The sequence below is a fragment of the Clupea harengus genome, chromosome 9, assembly GCF_900700415.2.
Source record: "Clupea harengus chromosome 9, Ch_v2.0.2, whole genome shotgun sequence".
Classification (NCBI taxonomy): domain Eukaryota; kingdom Metazoa; phylum Chordata; class Actinopteri; order Clupeiformes; family Clupeidae; genus Clupea; species Clupea harengus.
Window position 1 is genome coordinate 11,741,676 of NC_045160.1, and position 24,446 is coordinate 11,766,121.

The 24,446-nt window shown below is 42.5% G+C and overlaps 1 protein-coding gene across 4 annotated transcripts in view; it reads right to left on the bottom strand.

Annotated features, from left to right (window-relative positions):
- Nucleotides 1–1,522: 1,522 nt before the first annotated feature.
- Nucleotides 1,523–24,446, bottom strand: part of caln1 (calneuron 1) — a 50,850-nt gene continuing 27,926 nt past the window's right edge. For 2 of the 4 annotated variants that reach the window (XM_031573437.2, XM_031573438.2), the window contains exons 5-6: nt 7,408–7,564; nt 1,523–3,482 (exon numbers count right to left, since the gene is read on the bottom strand). In XM_031573437.2, coding sequence (XP_031429297.1) covers nt 3,355–3,482; nt 7,408–7,564 — 285 coding nt within the window. In that variant the 3' untranslated portion in view covers nt 1,523–3,354. The remainder of the gene's footprint in view (nt 3,483–7,407; nt 7,565–24,446) is intronic. The other 2 variants (XM_012836193.3, XM_031573439.2) reach the window with 1 other exon arrangement.

A 24,446-nucleotide genomic window follows, 5' to 3' on the forward strand; every position in this document is an offset into this window, starting at 1 on the left:
CTGAGGGCGTAACATCTGCAACATGCGCAGGAGTCTGCCTCCCTCTAGTGGTAACTCAGGACTGAGGCTGTGAGGGTTCGTGCCATATCTCACCTTACTTACCTTAGTCAGTCAAAACAGCACTGAGGAATACAATTTGATTACTTTTTAGAATTTCATTCAACACTTGTAAATATTACTTTGCAGATAACATTATCTTGGATGTGTTGTATTCTATCATAATATACTCAATCAATAGTGAAGGAAAAGTAGTTAAAAATGCATGTGACAACAGCAATACATTATACAGCAAGAACATTTTATAAAATAATTTTATTGCATAAATGATTTCCATTTATTTTGTACAGATTTAAATATTTACAGTTACAATATTTAAGTAGTTTTATATTAACTTCTGGTCTATCTTCTACATGTTCTTGAACAGTTTCATGCTAAGTTTACATACAGTATATTTATGAGTGTATTTCTTGTAAATATACTGACTATTTACACATGTTATACAGTACACAGGTGTGACGCTGACCACCATGCTACTGAATCAGAACTAAGAAGGGGGTTTCAATCAAGCAGTTTCAGCTGCTAAAACACCATTGACGCATAACAGCATTGAGAAGTTAAATGTCCTGACTGAATGGCTGCTGAAAACTCATCGTTTCATCTCCGGCCAAATATTGATTCCTGAAGCATGCACTGAATGCGAGTGACACGTTATCACCAAAAAACAGACTCCACTGTCCCTGTTCTTATTTGTGTCAAGAGTGGTTTGCACTTAAGCTACTTGGAGATGTGAAATCTTTAACTGCAAGAGACAAAGGAAAGAATGAGTGCCCAGACAGAAACACCAGGAGGGCTCTTCTTTCCTGGTGTTGTTTGCATTAAATGGTTTTCCCAGAGCAGACCATCTTGAAGATTCGATGCAATCTTGCCATTACTTTGGCATTACAATCAAAATTCTGCAAAGACATTTCGTATGTTTCAAATACAATTAAAATATAGTCATTTTAATTCACTGTAATTATAATACTATCAGTAATTGCTTTAGCCTTGTGAACTTGTATATAATATGTATTAATCTGATTACTTTCATCACAATCCAATACATCCTACTGCACTACTAAACAAAGTGTTGAAAAGGAACTCAATTTGGCGTCTACATGCCTTATCTACTGAAAACAGCTGGTCTGTACTCATTCATAATCCTGAATGATATTGTTTCTCTCCTAAACATCAAGTTCCCCTCTACACCAGCAGGTAGAGCTGCAGTACTACATTCAAGACCTCCCACCCACCCCCTCATCTCCCCTCTCTCTCTCTCCATCCATACTGGGGCGCTGACATTTACAGTAGAAAAGGGTAATTCAGCACTATCTGCCACTGCTCCCTTTGCCGAGTGACATTTTGTTTTCTGTCTCCCCACTTCCCAGTCGCAGTGGAAGAACGCACACCCACAGAGTGTGTTCTTAGGTACGTCTGTGCAGATTTATATGGCTTCAGTCAGAGGCGCTCAGAGCAGGGGGGGGGGGGGGGGGGGGGGGGGGGCAGTGGGACTGGCAGCTCGGGACTCTTTGTGTGGCGCCTTCTGTCCTACCACCAACCCCCCAACCCAAACCTCTGAGACACTGCCTGAGCAGAGTGTATGGAGTGATCAACAGTCATGCACAGACACACAGACATACATCTGCCCTGACGTGGATATATTATATGTGAGGGGATACATATACAGACTTTCACGAGATCGCATGCAATAGATATAAGCACTCACTCAATTAAAGGTGGTCTAAGTATTGTTGTGAGAATTTTACACAGGAAGGGGATGGGGGACAGGAGCTCAGGGAATGACCCCCCCCCCCCCGACACAATACAGTAAAAGACTGGCTTTGATACCAAGGGGCGTTGGTTTTAAAGGAGAAGCACACAGGCTCTTTCGTTCTAACACTGTGAGACAAGTTCAGTTAATCCCTCGAGTCAGGACACCAGCACCACGACCTCTGGTACTCGGACGTTGCGGAGACCCACAGATGCTCATCCGGCCTCAACACTGCTGGGAGAGGCTGGTGCGTGTGCTCAGAACACAGGTGAGGTGGGCATAGCAGGTCACACACAGCCAGACTACTCTAGGCAAACAGCACCCACAGTACTTCGCATGGGGAGGAGAGTGGTGGTAGAGGGATGCACCAGACGATGTATGAATCTGAAGCAGACGACCGAAGAAGAATAAGAAGACGTTGAAAAAAATAGAAGGCTTGAGTGTTCAACTCCTGGATGACGTCATAAGAGAGTGAGATGTTGAAATGTCAGTCTCAGTGTGGAGGCAGTGAGAGAAGCGGGAAGAAAACAGCACGGGGCCGAGAGGCAGCTCTGCTCTGCTTTGCTCTGCTCTGCTCTGCTCTGCTCTGTGCTGCTCTGCTCCGCGCTTCCACTCGCCCACAGCCCAGCGCTGCCCACGCTCTCACTCCCACCACCATGTCCTTGTCTGAATTGTCCTCATTCGTACGTCACGTCACACGCGAAAAGATCAATTATGGGCTGCGCGCCGATGCTGATGGGTAGTAGAGAACATCAAAAAAGGAGAAAAAATTCCACACAAAAAAGAGTTTATGGCAGACAGAAAGAGAGAGAGAGAGAGAGAAAGAAAGAGAGAGAGAGAGAGAGAGAGAGAGAGAGAGAGAGAGAGAGAGAGAGGCCTGTGTCCAGATCTCTCGCTAAAAGTCAGGATCCCAGATGGAATAAAAATGGCACAGAGACAAACTAGCAAAGCTGGAGGGGATGTTGCAAACTTCATAGTGTGTTTGTGTGTGGCTCTCTCATTCCAAAAGCACTGAACACGTCGCCAATTCCCCTCTGCTGGCTTAGTCCACTGTTGAACTGCACCACACTGCAGGCTGGACGAGCATCGAGTACAGAACATGGCGGCCGGTGGTGGTGGTGGCAGACAGGAGGTTGGTTCCTTGCTCCTGTGCTTTATTGCATTGAGGGAACAGCCCTTAAATGTCCCTGCCAGAGAGGTGGGAATAGGGGGGATGGGGGGGTAGGTGCGGGACTCCGTGGAGACACCACGCCCCCTGCTGGCTTTAGTCTGACCCACACTGGTATGTCACTCACTCCAGAGTAAATAAATAAATAAACAAACAACTCCTGACTGGAAAAAAACAACCACTTGGATAAAAAAAAAACATGTTTCCTTGTTTTAATTTTCTCTCTCTCTTTCATCCCTTCATCAGTGAGGTGTTTGGTTTTTTTTCTTTATTCGGATGTTTTTTATTTTCTTCTTTTTTTGGCAAAAAAAGAGAAATGACCTGTATAACGCACTGAGCATGCACATGCAGGCTGGGGCCCCGCATTCACAGTGATGTGCTACTCCATGCCATTCCGCAGCATCTGATTGGCCGCGATGAGCATGACGCTGATGATGAAGGCCATGCCGAAGGCACAGATGAGGCTCTTGCGCACGCACGTCTGCCTGTTGTTCTTCTTGGAGTGGACTGCAGACAGGGGAGACAAAGAGACAAGCAGTCAGGCGGGGCTGCGGCTTCCTGAAGGTAATGTTATCTTCAGGTCTGAGCAGTAATGCATAGAGTTAGAGCAGATGAACAGCAATCAAACCACACATCCTCAGCCTATTCACTGTGCATTATAGACATGATTCAAAAACACTGGTTGATACGACTACCATACTCTCTTATGTGCTCTATAATAGGCTAGATTGAACAACCAAAACAAACTGTATATAATCGGTGCTATCAGTTTTGAGTCTTTTTGTTAAGAGTCATCCGATTTCTGTCCCGGTTTCAGAATTGGAGTTAGTTGAGGGAACAGCCTGCCATTGAGGATAGCAAGTGACGTTATTAGGTGGACCAGGGACACACGCGGTTAGACAGATTGCACACTTGCCTCACCCCCATAATGTCATTTTTGCCGCCTCAGTCTACTTCCAGCAGAGAGTGCTGCTAGTCAGCTAGTCTTGCCCCCTCCAGCTAATCGTTGGCCTGGATTTTGGTGCGGCCACGGCACAGCCCTCCGATTACACAGGTGCAGTGAGTTGACGCTACTCGGTGCTGCCGAGTTCCCCATCACTCAGCCCCACATGCACACCCACCGCAGTGGGCAGGGTGCTTGTACTGCACTTAAGGAGTACAGGGGCAGGTTACTGGATTAATTACTTAGAAGAACTAATTGGAAACTAATTATACACCAGGCACAGTTCACAAGGGCAGAGAAGTCACCCGGGGCGGGCGGTTATTTTTTTTTTAGAGAATATGAAATAATAGTGTAACAAGAAACTGAATGAAAGATTTGGATATAAAAAAAAACAACACTGGAGGCAGCTTCACTTTCAAATTAGATCAAAGCTTATGAATATATGCGTGGCAACATCAATTATGCACAAATTGTACTCTGTGGGACCTTGGGTTCTAGCATGGCAAAGAGTCAGCTTTGCGCTTAACTGAAATACCTACAGGTCAAACCCGACACTACACTGATTAAATACTTTAAAGACAGGGTAAAGATCCAGCACTTATGCTAATACTTCTTAAGCAGTTTCCTATTGACCCCGGGCAGCGAACACCTCGCGGTCACAGTTCAGCCAGGCTAAGGTTTCATGGCGAATAATTCATGGCAGCACCAGGGCTTTGACAGATGGCATCTCAGAGCGCGGCCTCCGACATGGATACATGCTGTAGCTGCCGAGGTGAAGATGGAGCACGCCTAGGGCACTGCCACTCAGCGTGGAGGCCTTGCCCTTCCCAGCATGCTCTGCTGTCGCCCTGCACTCAGACACAGTGTTGGTGTCGTCAGCCAGCCTTCCTCTCCTTCACACTGAAATGCTTGGCTCAGACTGATCTTGACAGAAGAAAAATCGCTTTAATGTGATGATCTCAATGTAGCTTGAAGGCGGAGTGGAGAACAACTAGCTAGCCGCCATGAATATTTCAGCAACAGTTCAACAGCTTTGATAACCCATAAAACTGTCTTAAAAAACTTTCTTTAAAAGATAGGATAAAATAGAATATTTGCATCCAAGGGGCCCATAAGGAAGTTTCTGAGTCACAATTACACCAAAGTAGCAACCAATATACCATAATCGAGGGGCTATTGAGCAGCTACTCAACTCACCCTGAGCCCTGACGGAGTCAAAGTCATAAATATGAAAATGAGGCGAGCACCTTGAGGACTCTCGTCCTCTGTTTTTCTGCCTTCCTCTTTTTATGGAGCCATAAAGCTACTAAATAAGCGACACCCGTTTCCAGACTCACAACTTACCTCTAATGTGTCTGCGATCAGACTAAACGCATTGCCTGTCACATAAGAGACACATATCTATAAAAAGAGGCCCGGACAGATAAAATGGCTGCCAGCTTCAGGGGCAAGACTTAACTTCTGAAACCAAATGCCGCAGACCTGGCAACCCTGCTGTGGGGTTCTGCTTTCCAGGCCAGGCTTTACAGGTGCAGTGAAAGGGCAAGGTATGGAGTCTGAATGCAGAGGTGGAGGGGAGGGGGGCTCAAACTCAATCACAGCCACTGCTGTAATCCTAAAGAACTTGCACCCCTGCCGTTTGTCTCAGCTGTTATTTTTAAACTCGGAGCAAAAGTTCACTTCATCCTGTGAGACGGGAGGATGGAGTAGAACTTGCTTTTATCCTTACCATTTAGGTATCTTTTGATATCCAGTGCTAAAGAGACTTTGGTCAGTGATTAAGATCATAACATGATGGCTGGGAAAATGTAGTTGTGGGAACAAAATCTTTGCGAGTAGTTCTATGACCACTTTCAGGGTTGCACATAAATCAAGAACATCATATTCTCTGTGTGATCATTTTTGAACCAGTGAAAATGGCATAATAGTGAAGCTGTTGGTAGACTACAACATAAATACTGGAGTGTCATCTCTTATGCTGATCTGCAGGTTCTGCCGTTTTCGCAGTCACAGCTTTCAACAGATGCATCATTCATGGTTTACCAGAAAGGTTTATTTCTGCTGATAATCATGCTGAAGCATTTATTAACTCTTTGAAGACAAAGTGACAGCTGTTAAAATATGGTCCAATAACATCTGTTGTTCTATAACATGATATCTATACTAGATAAAATTATGTATTTATGTTGAGTTTAACAGCGTTTGAACTACACTTCTGTCAATACATTTTGTGTTATGACTGCTCTTGCAAGCAAATATAAGGTCTGTATAACCCAAATCAGAGCACAGAGCTCATCCATGTTTTGAAAACTGAAGTAAGTTTATATTTTGTTTATATTTATCATCCTTTCAATTATTTCTGTATTATCACCTTGTCCAATGAGGACAAAATAAATCTAACACACTGAAAAAGATATGAAGAAAGGTGTGGGTGCAATGTTAGAATAGTTACTCTGCACACTGACAACATCATAATTACACCGATGACCCTTGACCTACTGTGAATTTCTCTCCAGTTTGATCTCGATTGTGTCAAAACCAGAACCTTTTTCTTCCTTCTTCTATTCATGTTGTGAGATTTTGTGATGTTTTGCAACAACAGCGATATACTGCATTAGGCAATAAATGATGCATATCTTACAGTCCTTCCCTGACAATTATCAATGCTCAAGGAGGCTTGAAGTATTTGACAGACTGGCAAATTTGGCATAAAGTCTTGATCATTAATTTACAGTAAACAGCCTGAATACATTCATTTACCAGGGATTAGTACTCATCAATAATAATTCACTGTTTTTTCAAGGGCATAGGACCTTCTGTAGTATAATACCAACACAATATGTTCATCTTTCCCTCTGATGAATGATACTACAATATTTTTGTTCGCTTTGATGATCACAATTATTAATTTATGGACCTAAAGCATCACAGGGAAGATAAATTGACTTTTGGGCAGATTACGTAGATCAGGAAAAAATTGCCTTTTTGGAGAAGATCATCTGCATATAAAAGAAAATTCAAATCAATACCAAAACATTCAGATATATTGCAGAGATTACATTAAAGATGAAAGGATCCATATCTCTTTGAACTGGAGTGCAAAAACCTCAAGGCTGTCAAGGGCTTTTGATCCTACGCAAAGCTGCAGACTTGCAATCATCGCCACAGTTTGTCATCAGACAAGCCTGACTTCCTACTGATGAATGAGTGAAACTTGAAAAACCGCTTCGGAGGGAAGGAGAGACCACCCCGCAGCAGTCATGCTGTTGGCTTTGTGCCCCCTACAGGATTTTGTAGAAATTACTCCATCACACCTATTAACTCTCTGTTAACTACTACTTACTGTTGATGACCCTCTAAAGTGCAACTCAGTAGCAGTTCCTACAAAACCTACCAGTGACCGCTGTCTTTGACAGGCAGATACACCCACACAGACACCCAAACACACACTCACCCACACACACACACACACACACTAAGAGTACTCACTTCCCTCAAACTCCATCTGGCAGTTCCCAGAGTTCTCGTTGAGGCTCTCCTCCTCATTAATGATGATGTTCTCGATGTCCTTCATTGTGAGGTGGTCCCGGAAGGCGTGGAAGAGGATGTGCTTCAGCTCCTCCAGCGTTATCCTCTGCATGTCAAACTGCGCCACGGAGAGGGAGGAAGAGAAAAAAGGAAAAACAACACAAAACTCATTCCTCTCACAGATGTTTGCGTTTAGGTTTTACCACACATTTCATCAGCAGTTCAATGGAAAACAAGCGTGATGACTAATTGGCCAGAGGAGCTAAACAGCAATCGGTTCAATAATTAAGATAGGGGGAGAATTTAACAACGTATCGCTGTGGAGTGAAAATTCAAACAGACCAAAACGGGAAATCACAAATAATTCATAAGGAACAACTTCAAACATAATGAAAACATAAAACGAAGTTGATTTTATGCTGCTGGACTGAATCACATTGAGTGGCCTAAAAGCAGAATCAATTGCACGGATAAACCTGAATGAAGTGCAGCTGCTTTTTAATGTGTACGTTTCTCTTTGTCTTTTTAAAGACGTTTCCAGAGTTCAGGCGTGCAAACAGGATAGGCTGCCTCTTCAGTCGCTGCTCACTGTTTGACTACTGAGCTATGGAGTACACGAGTGCTTCATGAACAGAGAACACAACTGCAATAGTATACACAGACACAGCCCTTCCAAATCAATGATCACTTTCCAAAAGTGTTGTGTGACATTCTTCATTTTTCTAGGTTCAAATTGTCCAGATTAACTGAAATATCATTGCATATTTAAGGACCGCGTACAAAACACTTGCATCTACTCTATGCAAAATTTTATGGTTAAAACACTGAATTATCCATTTTTGATGGTCTGCTCTAAGGAAGATAATAACGGCCATAATGATTTGCACAGATCGGCCTCTGATGTAAATGATGATAAAGCCTGGTCACAGTTATGTCTATGCAGACCACATATGCAGGTGCTACATTCATAAAATGGTTTCATCTTTACTGTTGCCACCCCACTCATTCATTCAGTTTAAACAATGTCTACGCAGTCTGACCGATTTAATCTTTATTGACTGCACACCCCAAGAGCCTGATGCACTCAGATTATGACTGTACTATACGTCTGGCTACTCTATGTATGGCTTGACTCGAACGCACTCGAAAGACTACACCGCAGCTTGGAGCACAGCGGGGAGAGAAAACGAGATGGCGACACAAGGGCCCTCTTTATGTGGCTCGTACAAAGACACAACAGAACACGGCGATGGCTGGCTAGGTGATAAATCACACAAGCAATAAAAAAGGGCCATATCACACCCACTCTCATGCATACTGCTGCCGTTACTCATCTCGCTATATCTCCCTTAAGCTAGCCACAGATGACTGGGGAGAGCGCTTATGCCTCATGCCCAGACATTTAAGTGACATCGCTGTATATAAACAGCACAATGTGTACACTAGAGGTGTTACATTTCTTCATCTGGATTCAGTGAGTTTTTTTGTCATTGACAATGATTGTCAGAAGTAGCAGCAATAACAAGCTGAATAAAATTGTACAAATGTACATCAACTTCAAACACACAGACATGGATCACAAAGGGAGTAGATAATGGTGATATAGCAAATGAAACTTCAAATGGACCGACTTCAGGGCTTCAAACACAGGGGGAAACGAAGCACCACCACCTAACCTGTTATCAGTGAGAGAGCTACTATTTACTTCTGTGTTTCTGGACAGGTGGATTAAGAGGCTGCAGAGCCGCTGCCTGAATATGACCTTCAGTCAACCCAGCCCTCCAGCGGTGCCATCACTTGGGACCATTAGCAGAGGATGGAGGAAACCGCTACCACGTACGTGCGTGTGTGTGTGTCTTTGTGTGTGTGTGTGTGTGTGTCTTTGTGTGTGTGTGTGTCTTTGTGTGTGTGTGAGGGGGGGAGGATTCGATGAGCGGCACCCTTGACAGATAACAAATTCCATTTAAGCTTCTCATTCTTCCACTCTGTGTCTTTTCTCTTTCCTTTTAAGAGTTTATTTGTAATGGGGGCCAGACTGACCTCCATGGCTGAGTGAGTGCTCAGGAGACTGAAGGTCATCCCTGCTTCTGCTGTTTATACATGCAACAGCTTTACTGTCAGTTCCCCACAGTGCCACACAAGGGACACAAGCATGACGATGACAACAAAAGGAAACAAAAGGGTAGAAATTGAAAAGAGAGAGAAATAACAATGAAAAAGGCCTTTAACTTTAACTTTAAAAAATGCAGAACAGAACAATAATCGATGAATTATCATCCTCTGGTCCTTTCAGCGTCTGTTGATCTCCACAGCGGCTTACGCTCCATCTCCTCATTGCAACATTGTGCTTGTAAAGTATCTCCTTCCGCTGTAATATGAGACCCAAAACAGCTGGCGGTAAATCATATTAGCTTAATTGCTTTCCTGTAACTAGTTTTTATCCTCCTGATGCTCTGCGCCCGTGCAGATAAAAGCTCTCATTAGCACCCATGAAGCACCTATGGCACGACTGGCAGCCTGTGAGTCAAGGTCACGCGCTGATGCCCAAGAAGCACATGCACAGATAAAGCATATGTAGTCAGCAGTGCAGTGCGAGTTACTTTTGATATATCTGTCGTGTAGATTGTTAAATATGAATGTAAATCGCTTATGAACGAGAGCTGCTATTCAACAGCGGGCATTTCGTTTTTAGCCATAACGTTTGGGGCCCCGTAAAGGTCAGAGAGGTCCAGGAGCAGTGCTTCTACGTTGGGTAGTTTTTGTGAGCAGGGTCTCTGAGGCCGTGCCATGTGGAAAGGCTGTTCGACTCAGCGATCATCGGCCAAATCTGTCTGTAACACATCAGCGTTTCCAATCTGGCAACGGCAGTTCCAGCACGCACAGATGGAGACTGGGGAATGAAGTCACTTATCAAGTCTAAATGTCAATAACGACGCTCAGTAAAGTCGGCTTCACTCGCATTCACTCACATTCCTGGGGGCCGCCACAGAGCTCACTGACAAATGGAAATGTTTGAAACAAGCTGAGCAGGAAGGCAATAATCAGCTCAGCCTCTCGGACAACGGCAGGACCATGCCATGTGACGGGGGGAGCTCCAGGCCCTCCAGGCAAATGGCATGAGGTAGAGAGCATCGGCTCTAATCGAACCTTCCCCGTACAAAGGGTGAGAGGGTTCATCGACGGACACGGTTTGCGGCCCATGTCAATCTGTTCAACAGCAATTAGCGATGCATTGACAGGATTTCTCGTGTCAGACAGAGCTTAGTGATGGCCAGAGACACCTTCCTGCTGGATCAGCTCCCTCTGGGCACCCAGTGCTGTGCCTCACTGTGGGGTACTGAATGACTGACTGGGAGAAGAGGGGGAAGCCACAGGTCAGCCTACATGTCAGTATGCAATATCAGTTCTAAGTGCATACTGTGCTGTGGATAAAACTGAGATATATCTGCCAAGAAAAGGTCTATTTAATTGTAGATGTTCAGTGCCATTCTGTGGTTTCACCCACTATGCCGTTTTATTACTACAGAAAAGTACAGCATGTTCCAGTTGTGCTAATTGGTCACTGTGGGATGAACACATTGCATGTGCTGTAAGACTCTCCGGGAGGTTCAGCTGAAAACCGATCAAAGGCCTTAAACTTGGGCACTGACTGTAAGAGCACTGTCGGTCTAACTAGCGCTGAGGGCGGCGGCCTTCACTTCAGACGGGATGCCACAAAAACTCACCTAATCCGATAGACACTGCCTAAAATGTCTACTCTGGAGTCACATGCTTGGATCAATGAACATTTATGGACTGACTGAGTTGTTTACTAAATCCTGCTGACAGATACACTTAGCACCTTTGGGCATCTCAGGAAAAGAAGCGCGTGAAATCATTTTCCCAGTAAGACGTGCGGGACGTGGGGTCCCTCTGGGAGTGCACGCCATTTTCATTCCCAAAAGCGATTAAGCAGGTCTCGTTGCATCAGTGCTTCATCATTACCAGGCTAAACCAAGAGAATAGGAGTAAGAGTTGTACACGGCACTGCTCATTATAGAGGGTAAGACGAACACAAAACAAAAGCAACTCTCACAGGTACTACCCTCTGTGATAACACTTTGATGTTTAGTTCATGCATACTAACAGCAGTATAGTAATCTGGAGAAAATAGGAAGTCGAGAAGGCAAAGCTGTCCAGTTCCATAATATAATATCAGCTAATTTAGTGAATAGCCAGCTTTAAAGGTTTAAGGTTGAAAATATAACCATTTCTTCAGATCAACTGACGACTTCTGAGCACAAATGCCAAACTGTGCCCTTGGTCCTGGAAACGTTTTTCAGAACTTTTTTCATAACAGTGCCCAATGAATCTCTAAATCTCTATTTCTATTGTAAATTGACATTCGCAATACCTGTCATATGCCTTTTACCCATTCAAGCTATTCACCACCACAACTACAACCGGGTACCACTAATTGTCCTACCTCTCCCTTCAAAACATTCATAAGAGGTAGACTAGAGCTTTATGTATGCAGCTCTACAACCCTGGGTGTTTGTAAGAGATACAACTCAATGTCCTTGTTTCCAATGCCGCTCTGCGGTCATGGTATTGATCTCAATCTCTTAACAGCGCATCAACATTCAGAGGGGGGATAAAATCCAGAGCCTAATTTATGTTTGCATGTTCAGAGCTACAGTCACACATGAGGAGGACATAAGATTCATGAAGGGACAAGCATTACCATGCGCTAATAATTCTTGGAAGGGATGACAAAGGGAACAGAGACTTGGCAGCTATAAAGCCATCACGCCTGTTGAGGTGTCGACAGGCACAGGCTTTCCTGGCCGTACCGTGATGTATAGGCGACCGTACATGCACACTCAGGAGGCCAGAGTTAAATAATCCATACCTGTCTGTAAGTCAAAAATATTTCTGTCAGGCCCGGAAGTTTCCGCTTGGCAGAGTGATATGTTCTGGCCTGCGTGTGTTGCCATGCACACACGTTATTGGGAATGAAGGATGGGAGGGAGGAGGGGAAGGAAATTGACTGGGCAGATGGTTCGTGTCAGTGTCATTGCCGGAATGACAAGAGCGTAGCGTTTTAAAAGGTGTCCAGATGTGTTCATCATTGTGAGTGCTTGCAGACTTCCAGACCACCACTCCTTCCCCATCAATATAACCTTCCTCTTGGTGGCTCCACTTGGCCAAATATTAGGGATCGCAAGGCGATGGTGGCCTACAGCCGATGAATCATCATCTGGTAGATCGTTGATTAAACTGACCTTTGCTTTGTATTAAGAGTTGTGACACTGACCTTTTGGTATGACCATCTGTCATATGTGGCCAAGGCTATGATGAGCTGCACTGTAATTGCCTCTGATAACCTGCAGTGCGATCTACATATGAACTATTAGCATTAATCATGAGCAAGAATGATATCAGACATGGTAAATAATAATGCTAACCAGCTAATTGCGAATTGCTATTTGCACACTTTAATAAGGCCTTTACCAGGGATCTTGTGCGCACTCAGCCACTACACTTCCTAATGCTTAAATTATCCCAACCTTATACAGCAGACAAAGCTGCAGATTAGAAAGAGATACCCAGTCAAGACTGTTTATATGAGGATCTCTTAGTCAATGAAGCTTTACATAATCCTGCACAGAGGCCTCTGGCCTGTAAGACAGCGCCCAGGTCAAAACAGCCATCAGGAGGGCAGCTTCCCCTCAAATGGCTCCACCATTTTAACAACAGCAGCATTACATCTCACATTAACAGGCAATTACAGCCGTGCTATTAATCAGGGAAAGCGCGCCCATTACCCCCGGGAGCACTCAGGGGAGTGCCAGCCTGTCCTGAGGATCAAGCCTGTGTCATTTGTAAAAGTCAGTGGATACTTACGGTGGGCGCTAAGCTAGGCTACATGTGGGGGTTGCGCTATGAGCGCTCGTCTCAGGTTTCCTATGGGTCTGAGGAGTGAAGCAGGAGAGATCCAAGGCTGCTTCTCCTTTATGTTTCTCCTGCTTTTTCTCTACCTCTCAAGGATGACTCCCCCATCTCTATGTACACAAATATCACAACTATCACACACACACACACACACACACACACACACACACACACACACACACACACACACACACACACACACACACACACACACCAACATACACATACGGCTCTGCATTGTCCTCATGGCAGCAGGGGGTTTAGTCAGTTCCCTCTCTTGCTCTCTCTCTCTCACATACACACACACACACACACACACACACACACACACACACACACACACACACACACACTCACACACAAACAATCTCACTCACTGCCTGTGCCCTATTTCCATATCTGAAATTGAAATCAGCTCCATGGAAACATCACTCTCTTCCTCGCTCATTGCTTTCATATGCACACACCTCTTCTCAGACCATGCTTCATCCAGAACACACACAGCTTGCTGATACAGGCATGAAAGGAGTGACTGAATACAAAAAGGAAAAACAAAAATAAATGTACTCATCCAACATCGATGGAATCGATGGAACTGACTCGGTCCGATCGGTCTGAGTGAAATGTGATTTGAGAATCTGTGTTGCAAGTCTCTCTCAGGTGTTAGTGCTGTTGCTTTTAGCCCTCATGTGCAGCATCCCCACCAATGCTGTGTTGGCGATGTTCAACTGATGGGCAGGTTTAAAGTAATTACACAGGAAAATGGAATAGTGCTAAGATCAGGATGTTCATTACCTTTAAGAACAAGATTGCACAGTACAAACCAATTAAATGTGCTCCTGCAGTGGGGCCCATAGATAGGTAGGAAGGAGTGTGACTGTGTGTGTGTGTGCGTGTGTGTGTGTGTGTATATGCATATGAGAGACAGACAGATAGAGAGAGAGTGAGAGAAAAAGAGATTGAGAGAGAGAGAGAGAGAGAGAGGGAGCAGAGTGCTGTTTGCACTTTAATTTGTGGCAGACGCCCTATACTTGATTGACAGCACAAGCAAAGATGAATGCAGAGAGAGGGGGAGGCTTCCCAGCATCGAGACAGACTGGCACAGCCAAACAGGTCCTAATGAAATGAAATATTACAAGGTAGTCAAGGTGACTTGCATGTAATTAAACCTTTGGTGAGCCACTGAGAACACACACGTCATGAGGGAGAAGTAGAGGGAGAGAGCGAGAGAGAGAGGGAGGGAGAGAGACATTTGAGTTCCGAGACAAACTCTCTATACTTGATAGATGAGTGGAGGAGGTAAAACCGGTGGCAGTTGATAACAACCATTAGCCAAATGATTAGAGTACAGCGAGAAAGTAGGCGAATATTTTGGAGCCGCCTTGTATACAAAGGAGAACTCAAAGCAGCAAACAGAGAGTATGTCGGAGATAATCTAATGTTCTCGTCGCAATGGATGAAAACCTCTGATGTGTTCTCGCTTATAGCGCTTCCAAACAGAAAAGAATACGACTTACTCTTTGTCAATGAAATTGCCTATAAGTGTTCCATGAAACATAGTCCATCACATAGTAAATGCAAGACTTGGTCATATCATCACAATCTTCTATGAGAAAGTGACTGTAGTTAGTTTGGACCGATAGATTGGACAAAGATGCAGAGGTCTTTTTGAGTGTTCACCTATTATCCTCTTTGATAAACTTGTGGATAAGTATGATATATGGTATGGTGTAAGGAGATATAAGGTCACGATGAAAAGGTGTACAAACAGCAAACAATTTCAGACACCAAATTCAATCTCTTTAAGGCCATGTAATGGCAAGATTTTACCGTACAGTTAGATGTCGGCGATGTGGCTTGTCTGACCAATATGTAATACATTTACTGTACTAAATCATAAGATGAACTGAAAATAAATTAATAAGATGTCATCAGAGAGGAAACATGCTAAACTGAAATACTGGCTTCTCCGAAAACAATGCTACAGCCAGTGTATTCTCCTTTCAAAACTTACGCTGCAGAGCATCGGTTTGTGTTTTGGCCTGTGTGATTCTGCACACTGTCCATTTCGACAACCCTGGTTGGCAAATAAGAACGCGAACAAAGCGTGCGACCGCCATAGAAGTAAGCGAACAAACTGGAACAACAGAGATAATGTTTGATTCTACCCAACCAAAAAAGCCTCGGTCTCCTTCTAAAAAGCTGCACGACCAGAGACGTATGGATATTCAGCTAGGGTTAGCTAACTTTAACTAATTTTTCATGGCTAGTAGGGATGTGCATTTTCAACATTCCGGTACTCGCATTCATACTCTGTGGCACGTGTTCAGCTGGGTTATCATGGCAACGAGTGTTTTGTGAGACACAGCCAGTGAAGTGATCCCAGGTAGGGCTGGCTAAAGCTGTCATGCTAACACACGCTAATGTACTGCTGTCAGGCACACCAAAGGATCAACGGGCAATGGCTGTTTACTACCTCGGCGACAACCAGCGTGACAGAAATATATAACTCTGCTCCTCTCTCTAGCTCATCCTCTCTGCCTCTGCTGTCAATCAACAACAAACTAAAGTGCCTACAGGTTGCCAAATGTAAGTCAGACTTTCAATGGGACGAGTTATATGGTCGAGTTATACGGTCAGATGAGACCATAAAGCTTTTTGGCAACAAACATCAACAGCAGGTTTGGCGTAGACAGACAGATAGCCATACAGAAAAGTACCTCATACCCACTATGAAGTATGGTGGCGGATCTTTGATGTTGTGAGGCTGTTTTTCTTCCAAAGGCCCTGGACATCTTGTTAGGATACATGGTATCATGGACTCCATCACATACCAGCAGATATTAAATGAAAACCTAACAGCCCCCTCCAGTAAGCTTAAAATGAGCCATGGTTGGACCTTCCAGCAGGACAATGATCCGAAGCACACCTCCAAATCAACACAAAAATGGTTCACCGCCTGCAGAATAAAGGTTTTGCCATGGCCTTCACAGTCCCCCGACCTAAACCCCATAGAAAATGTGGGATGAGCTGAAGCCGAGTCTACAAGCGCTGACCTCAGAATCTGAAGGATCTGGAGAGATACTGTATGTAGGAATAGTCTCAGATCCCGAGCCATGTGTTCACCAACCTCATCACATATTATAGGAGAAGACTTAGAGCTGTTATCTTGGCAAAGGGAGGCTGCACAAAACATTACATTAAGGGGTGCCAATAATTGTGACACATGTTTTGGAGAATAATATTTATTTAATGGCAAAAACATTTTTTATTTCAATTATTTTACCTCAATGAAAAGGTAAGGTTTTTGTGAATATTTTGATTGGAAGACCAAGAGGATAAACAGCAAAGATATTTTTTCATAGCCTGTTTTACTCATACTCACAAGGAGTGCCAATAATTGTGGAGGGCACTGTAGCTGTTGTGAATGGGCATTTCAAAAAATATGAGGGTGCTCCTGGAGCCAAGTTCAATGACAATAAAACAGAGGGAGTATGGATCAGCCATCCAGAAAGTTCAAATAAAAAACAACATTAAGAAAGAGATAAAAGATTAAAATTGGGAAATGAAAGATGAAGAGATAAAGGAAGAAATTAATAAGTTGACATATACGTATAAAACAAGAATTGAATTAATAAAACAATTTATTTGATCAAAATTGTCCTTTTTAACTATCATTTTCCCTCCTACAGAGCCACATATAAATAAAATAACTAAATAATGTATCAGGTCAATAAGGGCGACAACTAGAGAAAATAGGGAGGACTCTGTGCAAACAATTTCGATATCTATTGGAAAGTAAAGATGTGTGCCTTTATATGCAGGGCCTTAATGACGAAAGCCTCCTGGGCTACGTACCATGAGGATTTGGTTAAAAAGACAGGGAGGGAGAGGCATAATACCCACCATTATATTAATGTTTGGGAATTTTATAAATCAGTTTATCAATTCATGATGTCATTAAACATTACTGGGCAAAGTCATCTGCTAAAGAAATATATAATTGTATAATAGAGGAAATGGTGTATGGTGTCTCTATTAGAAATAAATATCTCACCTTGATAGAAAGTTTTGCAAAAATGTATTTGGTTAAAAAAACTTAAACTTAGAGACCCTGAATGGCTAATCTCAGTTGGAAGGCTTCCTGTTAGAGCAGAAGTGAGGAAGTGTTCTTATGTTACCACAACCAATGAATAAGAAAAAGAAACTTTGGAACATAGAGTGTGCAAACAGATTTGAACGTGAGTGAAATATTCTATGGGAGATTAAAGGCAGTTTGTCAGAAAAACAGAAACAAATAATATTTTTAGTAAATTCAGAAATATGAAAGAGAAGATGTCGCATGGCAATAGATCATATCTTTGTCCCTAGCCAAATACTATGCAGTCAAGTTATAAAAGAAGTTTAAAAAAGAGTTATAAAAGAGGGGATCGATGACAGGAAAAAGACTGATGTGATATGATGAAACTTTCATACAGATTTATTTATTAAATGTTTTTAAGTGAATTTAACCATGTCCTCGCCCCCTTATTCGAAGTTCATATGTGTATATGGAAATGTAATCCCTGCACTTTAAGGGGAAAAAGCATGCCATTTTAATTAAAAAGAAGTATATAGCATTTTGCAATAGAAAATATATTAAAATGATGAATGGTCTTTTGATGAGAATGTGATTCTTTCTCCTAACAAGGCAGCCATTCTGGTTGATACAAGAAAAAAGAAGAAGAAGAAGAGAGAGAGAGACACACACATACTGATGGCAATTAATGAACTGGGGATGAAGGATATTTCATCAGGAATATCTCACAGCACAATGATTCTGTGGGATATCACACAACAAAAAATGCTATGCTATTCCTCTCCTTATAGTAGCTCTTATTAAGAACTCACAGTATCTTTTCTTTTATGGACTTAATTTTACTTGGATTAGGTGCAACAATATCAGTTAGTTGGTTAAATCAACCCTCTGATGATGAGTAATTGTGTGCTCAGCAGAGATCAGACTGTGTCCCTGAACTGGACGCAAAATCAACAGTAATTTTACATGCCAGTCAACAGAGTGGGCCTTTGGCCAGGATGCAGTACAGTGACCAGTAAAAATGACTAAAAACAATAAGATAAGGTGGACAGAGACAGAGACAGCCAGACACATAGGCAGAGATCTCAGTGATCAGTCCTTCACAAAATATTAATATGACAACACCCTTCAGACGGCTATGATGCACTCAGTTATTCCTGCCACTACACCACCTCTGTAATTTATCTCTGGGATATTTTTCAAGTGTTCTTGGTTGACACCATTTGACAAGTACTCCCTGACCTGCATTAGCCCGGAGACAGAGAGAGTGGGTGAACCATCAGCTACGATACTGGGATTTTTTTTCTCCTTCTTTTCAGATCTATTTTGAGCACAACAGACATTTGTCAACCCTAGTTGAGGTCACTGGAGCAGCCAGTGGTCAGACTTGAAATAAGATATCTGCTGAAGATCACAGGAGCTTCTTCGTCCAGGGAAGCGTCACCTTTGGAGCAGGGAAACTCCATTAGTATTGGAGGCACACAGTGATGGGATCTGAGGTAAGTGAATGCTTTGTGTTGTCCTTCCAGACAGCACTTGAGTGTAGACTAGGGCTGAACGATTTGGGAAAATAATCTAATTGCGATCCCCCCCCCCCCCAATATTGCGATTGTGATTTAACATGCGATTTTTTTTATTTTATCCTAATTTTTTTCCCAACAAATCGTAATGAATTATTTAAATATGACCAACACAATATTAGATCAATTTAGTGTAAAATATTATTTCCCACATTTTTATTTAACTGCTCATTACAGAATTAAGAACAACAATCAAGTACAACAAATCGGTGCATTTCAGTAATTTAAACAAAGTCATTGTAAGAATAAACACGAGGCATGCACTTTTTAAACACTGTGTGCAAAATTTACCATCTTAAGGTATTTCTTTTTTTTTTTTTAGACCACGTTTTTTAATCGTGAACGTTGCGGTTAGAAAATCGCGTTCTATCATATCGCGATTAAATCGCAAATGCAATTAATCGTTCAGCCCTAGTGTAGCGTAGCACAGGTCCTGATTAAGACTCACTCGAGTCAAATCAGGTTTTCAGAGTCTTGGCATAGTCAAAAGAAATCTACCATGAACTGTCAAGAAGTAGACTTCCATCATGAACATGTCTGTAAATATTTATACTGTTATGATGATAATTAGTATTAGCTCTCGCTGGGTGGACATTGGTATTTCTTCCTGAAAAGTAAGATGATAGTCCTCTGTGACTTGCAGTTAGTAATGTTGTTTTATCAAGTGCCTGTCGGAAGGGTGCAACTTAGTCGACATTCGAATAACCCCTGATGTGTCACACAAATTCTCTCCAAACACAGCCAGCAAACGACGGCACGTCTCAAGCCGAGAAACATGACACAGCTCCTGCCACCCAGGGCTGGGGTGGAATTTAAGCTAGATGTTTCCGTGCCAACTCGCATTAACTCCACCTCAAGGCCAAGACAAAGCTACGTTCCTGAAGGGCTTCTACCTCGTTCACATTCATACCAGATTACTGTCACATTATAGCCCGTCTCTGTTCTGAGGTGAACTCCCCTGTGGTTCTGGTTTAATTAGTTCTTTGTGATTTGGTAAGTCAACTAAGAAAAGGCAGGAAATTAAGTAGATAAATATAATCCAGATATGGTAGCAAAGCTTAGTGAAAAAGATCTTATTATACTAGTAGGTTTAACAGTCTAACTAGCAAATCTGCAAATTACGGACCACACACACCTTTCGATGTACGAAATACAGGATTTAGCGAATGAGACAATGATGTATAAGTCTGTGATATTTTATGTGACTTACATAGACACTTTGAGTCTTTCATTACATTGCAAAGGTCTCAAGGTTAATCTGGAACGTCTGACCACAAAAGGGAGCATGATTAACATGGGCCGTAAACCGATGTCACGCGACTGTCCAACAGGTCAGGGGAACGAAACCCCGTTTCTCCTTGCATGATCAAGGATCATTTAACTCCATGCATTATTCATCTCCCTCCTCTCATTCAATAATGGCCGCAACAAAGAGGCCCTGGAAAAAGAGGCCTGGACATGAGAGATGAATGGATGGGGTTTGATTAAGTTCCAGCCCTTGAGCCTTGTGTGTGTGATTTTTTTGCAGCAAAAAAACATAATAATGGAGTGATGACAGTATATTGCCGGGGATCAATACTTCAAGTGCAAACAAGTTTTTCCCCTTTGAGGAAATGACAGCCAAGGTAAATGATTGGCCGGGAGATGCTGAGCGAGCTTGGGCCGCGGCGCTGAAGTGCGACGTTAATATGCTGCATCAGAGGATCCTGGGAGAAAGCACCGAGACCACGAGGCAATTAATGCACTAAATTAAAAAGCCTTGTGGAAACACCCCAAATCAGATGGCTGGATTTCACAAGAGTAACTATCACAATTGCGCACACTTACACACACTTTTATAACCACACACACACTTAAACACATACACATGCACACACACGCACACATACCAGTCAAGCAAAGCACTGTGAAATTACATTAGATAATCTAATAACGTAGAAAGAATAAGACCAAATCATCTTACATTTCTCATCGAGCTGCTCTATAGCAGCGGAATAAGTGGAATAAGCCTCGATTGTGTGTTATCGGAAGGTGTGTGGTCTGACTCACCGCGGCCTGATTTACAGGACCGGACACATTTTAAGGGTAGACTGGTGATGTGTCCTTCCAAACACCACACAGGCTAGGCTGTGACCATCTGATGACCTCTGCTAGCCCTCTGAGGATCAGAAGCTATTCAAGCTTAAGTTTCAGATCTTAAGCTAGCCTAGCCGTGCTATCCATTTCTCCATCGGCAGTACAGCACAGGGGCTCAAAGAGGCTACTGCTGATATGGACAGCTGATAGAGGCAACTTTAAGAATGCCCAAATCTCAGGATATCTGAGATTCTATGTGCATATTTCAGCAAATGATACTTAATAACATATTATCAGTGTGCATTTTAATCCCAAATAACAAGCAGAGGTATTGATTCACAAACCATCTAAATGTGCACAAGCGCATGTGCTGTCAATCATCTAAAAGCAAAGAATGTCCCAGGCCCAAACCCAAAACCCAAGAAAAATAGAACGTCCATTTTGCATTAATAATAGACTGAGGAGGAGCTGAGAGGATTGGGAGGCCTATGACCCTAAAAGCTCCCCATGCTGTTTATAAAAATCAATTTAAAGCGTAAAAAGGGAATTTAAGCTTTGCCACCAAAGCCCACTTTTCTATCCTGACTGTGAAAACCCCAAATTCAACTTTTCTTCTTCTGTCAAGTTCCTTAACTCATTCCCTCCAAATCCATCTCACCTAAGCTTTCATAGATACAAATACAACTTTTTCACCCATTTAAAGCAAGTCTACTGTAATGATCAGTTAATGTCCTGAAGATACCCAATCAATCTCCACCACACTGATGATGATTCCTAACAGTCTCAAAAGAGCTATTGTAAGGTATCTGCTATAGAAAAGCAGCCTGGACCTACCACTTGGCCAACCACTAACCTTCCAGTCCTATATAAAATGATTAAGAGAGTATGGTCCCATCCTCTACCAATACGTATCGCCAATACGTATCATTGTTAATATATAATATCAACGATAATATTCCTAATAAAAGTCAGTGAGCGTCTGACCACCATAGACTGAAGTGGTACTTTTCAAAGTCTCAGATCTTAGACACAAGTAAAAGGCCTCAACCCAAAATGCCTCTTTTGATATAGCTAACGTTGAGATCCAATGTGATCTGCTGGTATACCGAGTTAGCCTCTCATTCAGTGGTATTCTGGTTTGGATCTTCCCTATAGGGTCGAGCCTCAACCATGTCCTTCACATCACCAATTTGTGCTCTCTACTGTTTCAACTTTATATGCTTTCACTTGCCTGTATGATCAAAAACCAATATCAATCAATCAATATACATATCAATATCAATATTCCTCAGTGCAAAGACTGCTGAAAGGTCTTTCAACTGCAATTAACTGCATGTATGTTTATCATTGCCCATGTATATGTTCTATATGCATTTGTGTCAAAGACACTGCCGCAATAATCTGAACAATGTTCAGGAAACAGGATCATACTGCACCTATCCTGACATTTTAGGACCTCAAGATTATTTCACGGTTTTACCCCATTAGGTGAGGAGATACAAGCCAATATCAGTTCTATCTGCCCATAAATGACCTATTAGCCATTCCTGTATGCCGCTGAAAGTGGAGGGAATCAGATTTGACTATTATGACTAAAAGTGAGTCAGTACATTTAAAAGCGTCTAAAGCATTCATTCATGTTAACTGTCCTGATTTCCTTTGCTTGATTAACTTTTATCTATTCTTTAAGTTTTATCTCTCTAGTGCGGTAATTTTCTTCATTACCATGTGTTCTCCTCAGTGTCCTTGGTGCCTTGTATTTCTCTTCTTACAATCCATTTCGCAATTAAAGCTCTTCTGCCCCTGCATGTCCCCTTCTGTTGAGTACTTTGTTTACCGTGCTGTTTAAAAGTGCTAAGCTTATTAATATTCAGAAAGGAACTCACCATCACCATCATGACATTCATATTTGATTCACACTGGAATCCACTCTCATTAAATCTCCCATCCATGCATCATGCGTTGCAGTCAATGGCAAACACAGAAGAGAGTGCAGAGGAGACAGCTTGTCTGTTCTCATCCTCAACACTCTCCATTTCATTTCCTACGCCTCATGTAACACAGTTTCCATATCATTCAACATTCTCCTCCGGTGACAATGTTGATTAGTGGTAGCTGACATAACTTAGAAAGTTAGTGTAAGTTATCTAATAAAATGTGTTATGATGCGACTCCTCAGAAGGCTGCAGCTAAACTGAATGGGCCATCCCAACGTTCAGAGGTCTGATATTTCTTGATAATGACTGCTGAAAATGAATAATGACCTCTGCCATTGTCAATGGGTTTAGTGCTTCTGATTTACATCTTTCATATAATTCCACAAGTAGTCTGTTCACTTATCATAACGGAAATTCACTGTAACTTAGTCAGCAGGTAAAATGTTGCAATGCATCAGCGGAAGTCACAGAATGGCAAAAAAATCTTTTTTTATAGAAATGTATTTTATCTTTTGATAAATAACTGTATAATAAGTGGGATAATGTGTAGTCCGCGGGTCATTCTTGAAAAACAAATCCCTACAGGGCAAACAGGACCCCAGCGCGCAGCGGAATGATTATTGGTTAACTGCATTTTAATTACAGAATGCAGAGTATAGTTATGTGATTGTATCTCCAGCTGACTCAGATACAGTAGAGACTGATGTGGCCATTAAACTCAGGCCCAGGTTGGTTCCTGTCAGCTGCTACTGAGTACAAGAGCTAGTTTAAAAGTGTGCTGTGGTGAACATACAAATCCTGTGCATGAGGTACACACTAATTCTCTCTTGCAATCAAGTTGCCCTCTCCACATACATCACTGTGCATATGGTTATGCTCAGACCATTGCAGTCTGTGCATTCATTCTGCTGTGAAAAATGCCCAAAGCCAATGCCTCTGAGACGAACCTCCTGTATGTGCCATTTCCTTCTGCACTTAAGCAGCGCTAAGAGGGAGAACATCTCAGAATTGGCTTGAGCTCAGTTGAGATATTCTTCTTGTTGAGATTTTAGAGCAGTAAAGTGCTGCTTCTTTGTACTGTGGAGTTTCGGCTGTGTTTTGTCAAAGCCTCAATTTAGCGCGCATTCATCACTCTTTTCAGCGTGCTGTTAATTTTCTGTACAAAATATTTCCGCTGGCAGAGACGCGGCAAAGCACCATCAATCACTCATCCATTCTCTCTAGTTCAACTGAAACTATAACAAACCCAGTTAAGTATACAGTGGTAAAGTTGTATCCTGAAGTCAAATATTGGCCAAATACTGGTCAAAAACATGGTCAAAAACCATGCTTAGTATCTACATACTGAACCTAGTATCTACTTCAATTCACCTTCAAGACTTCATCTTTCATCCG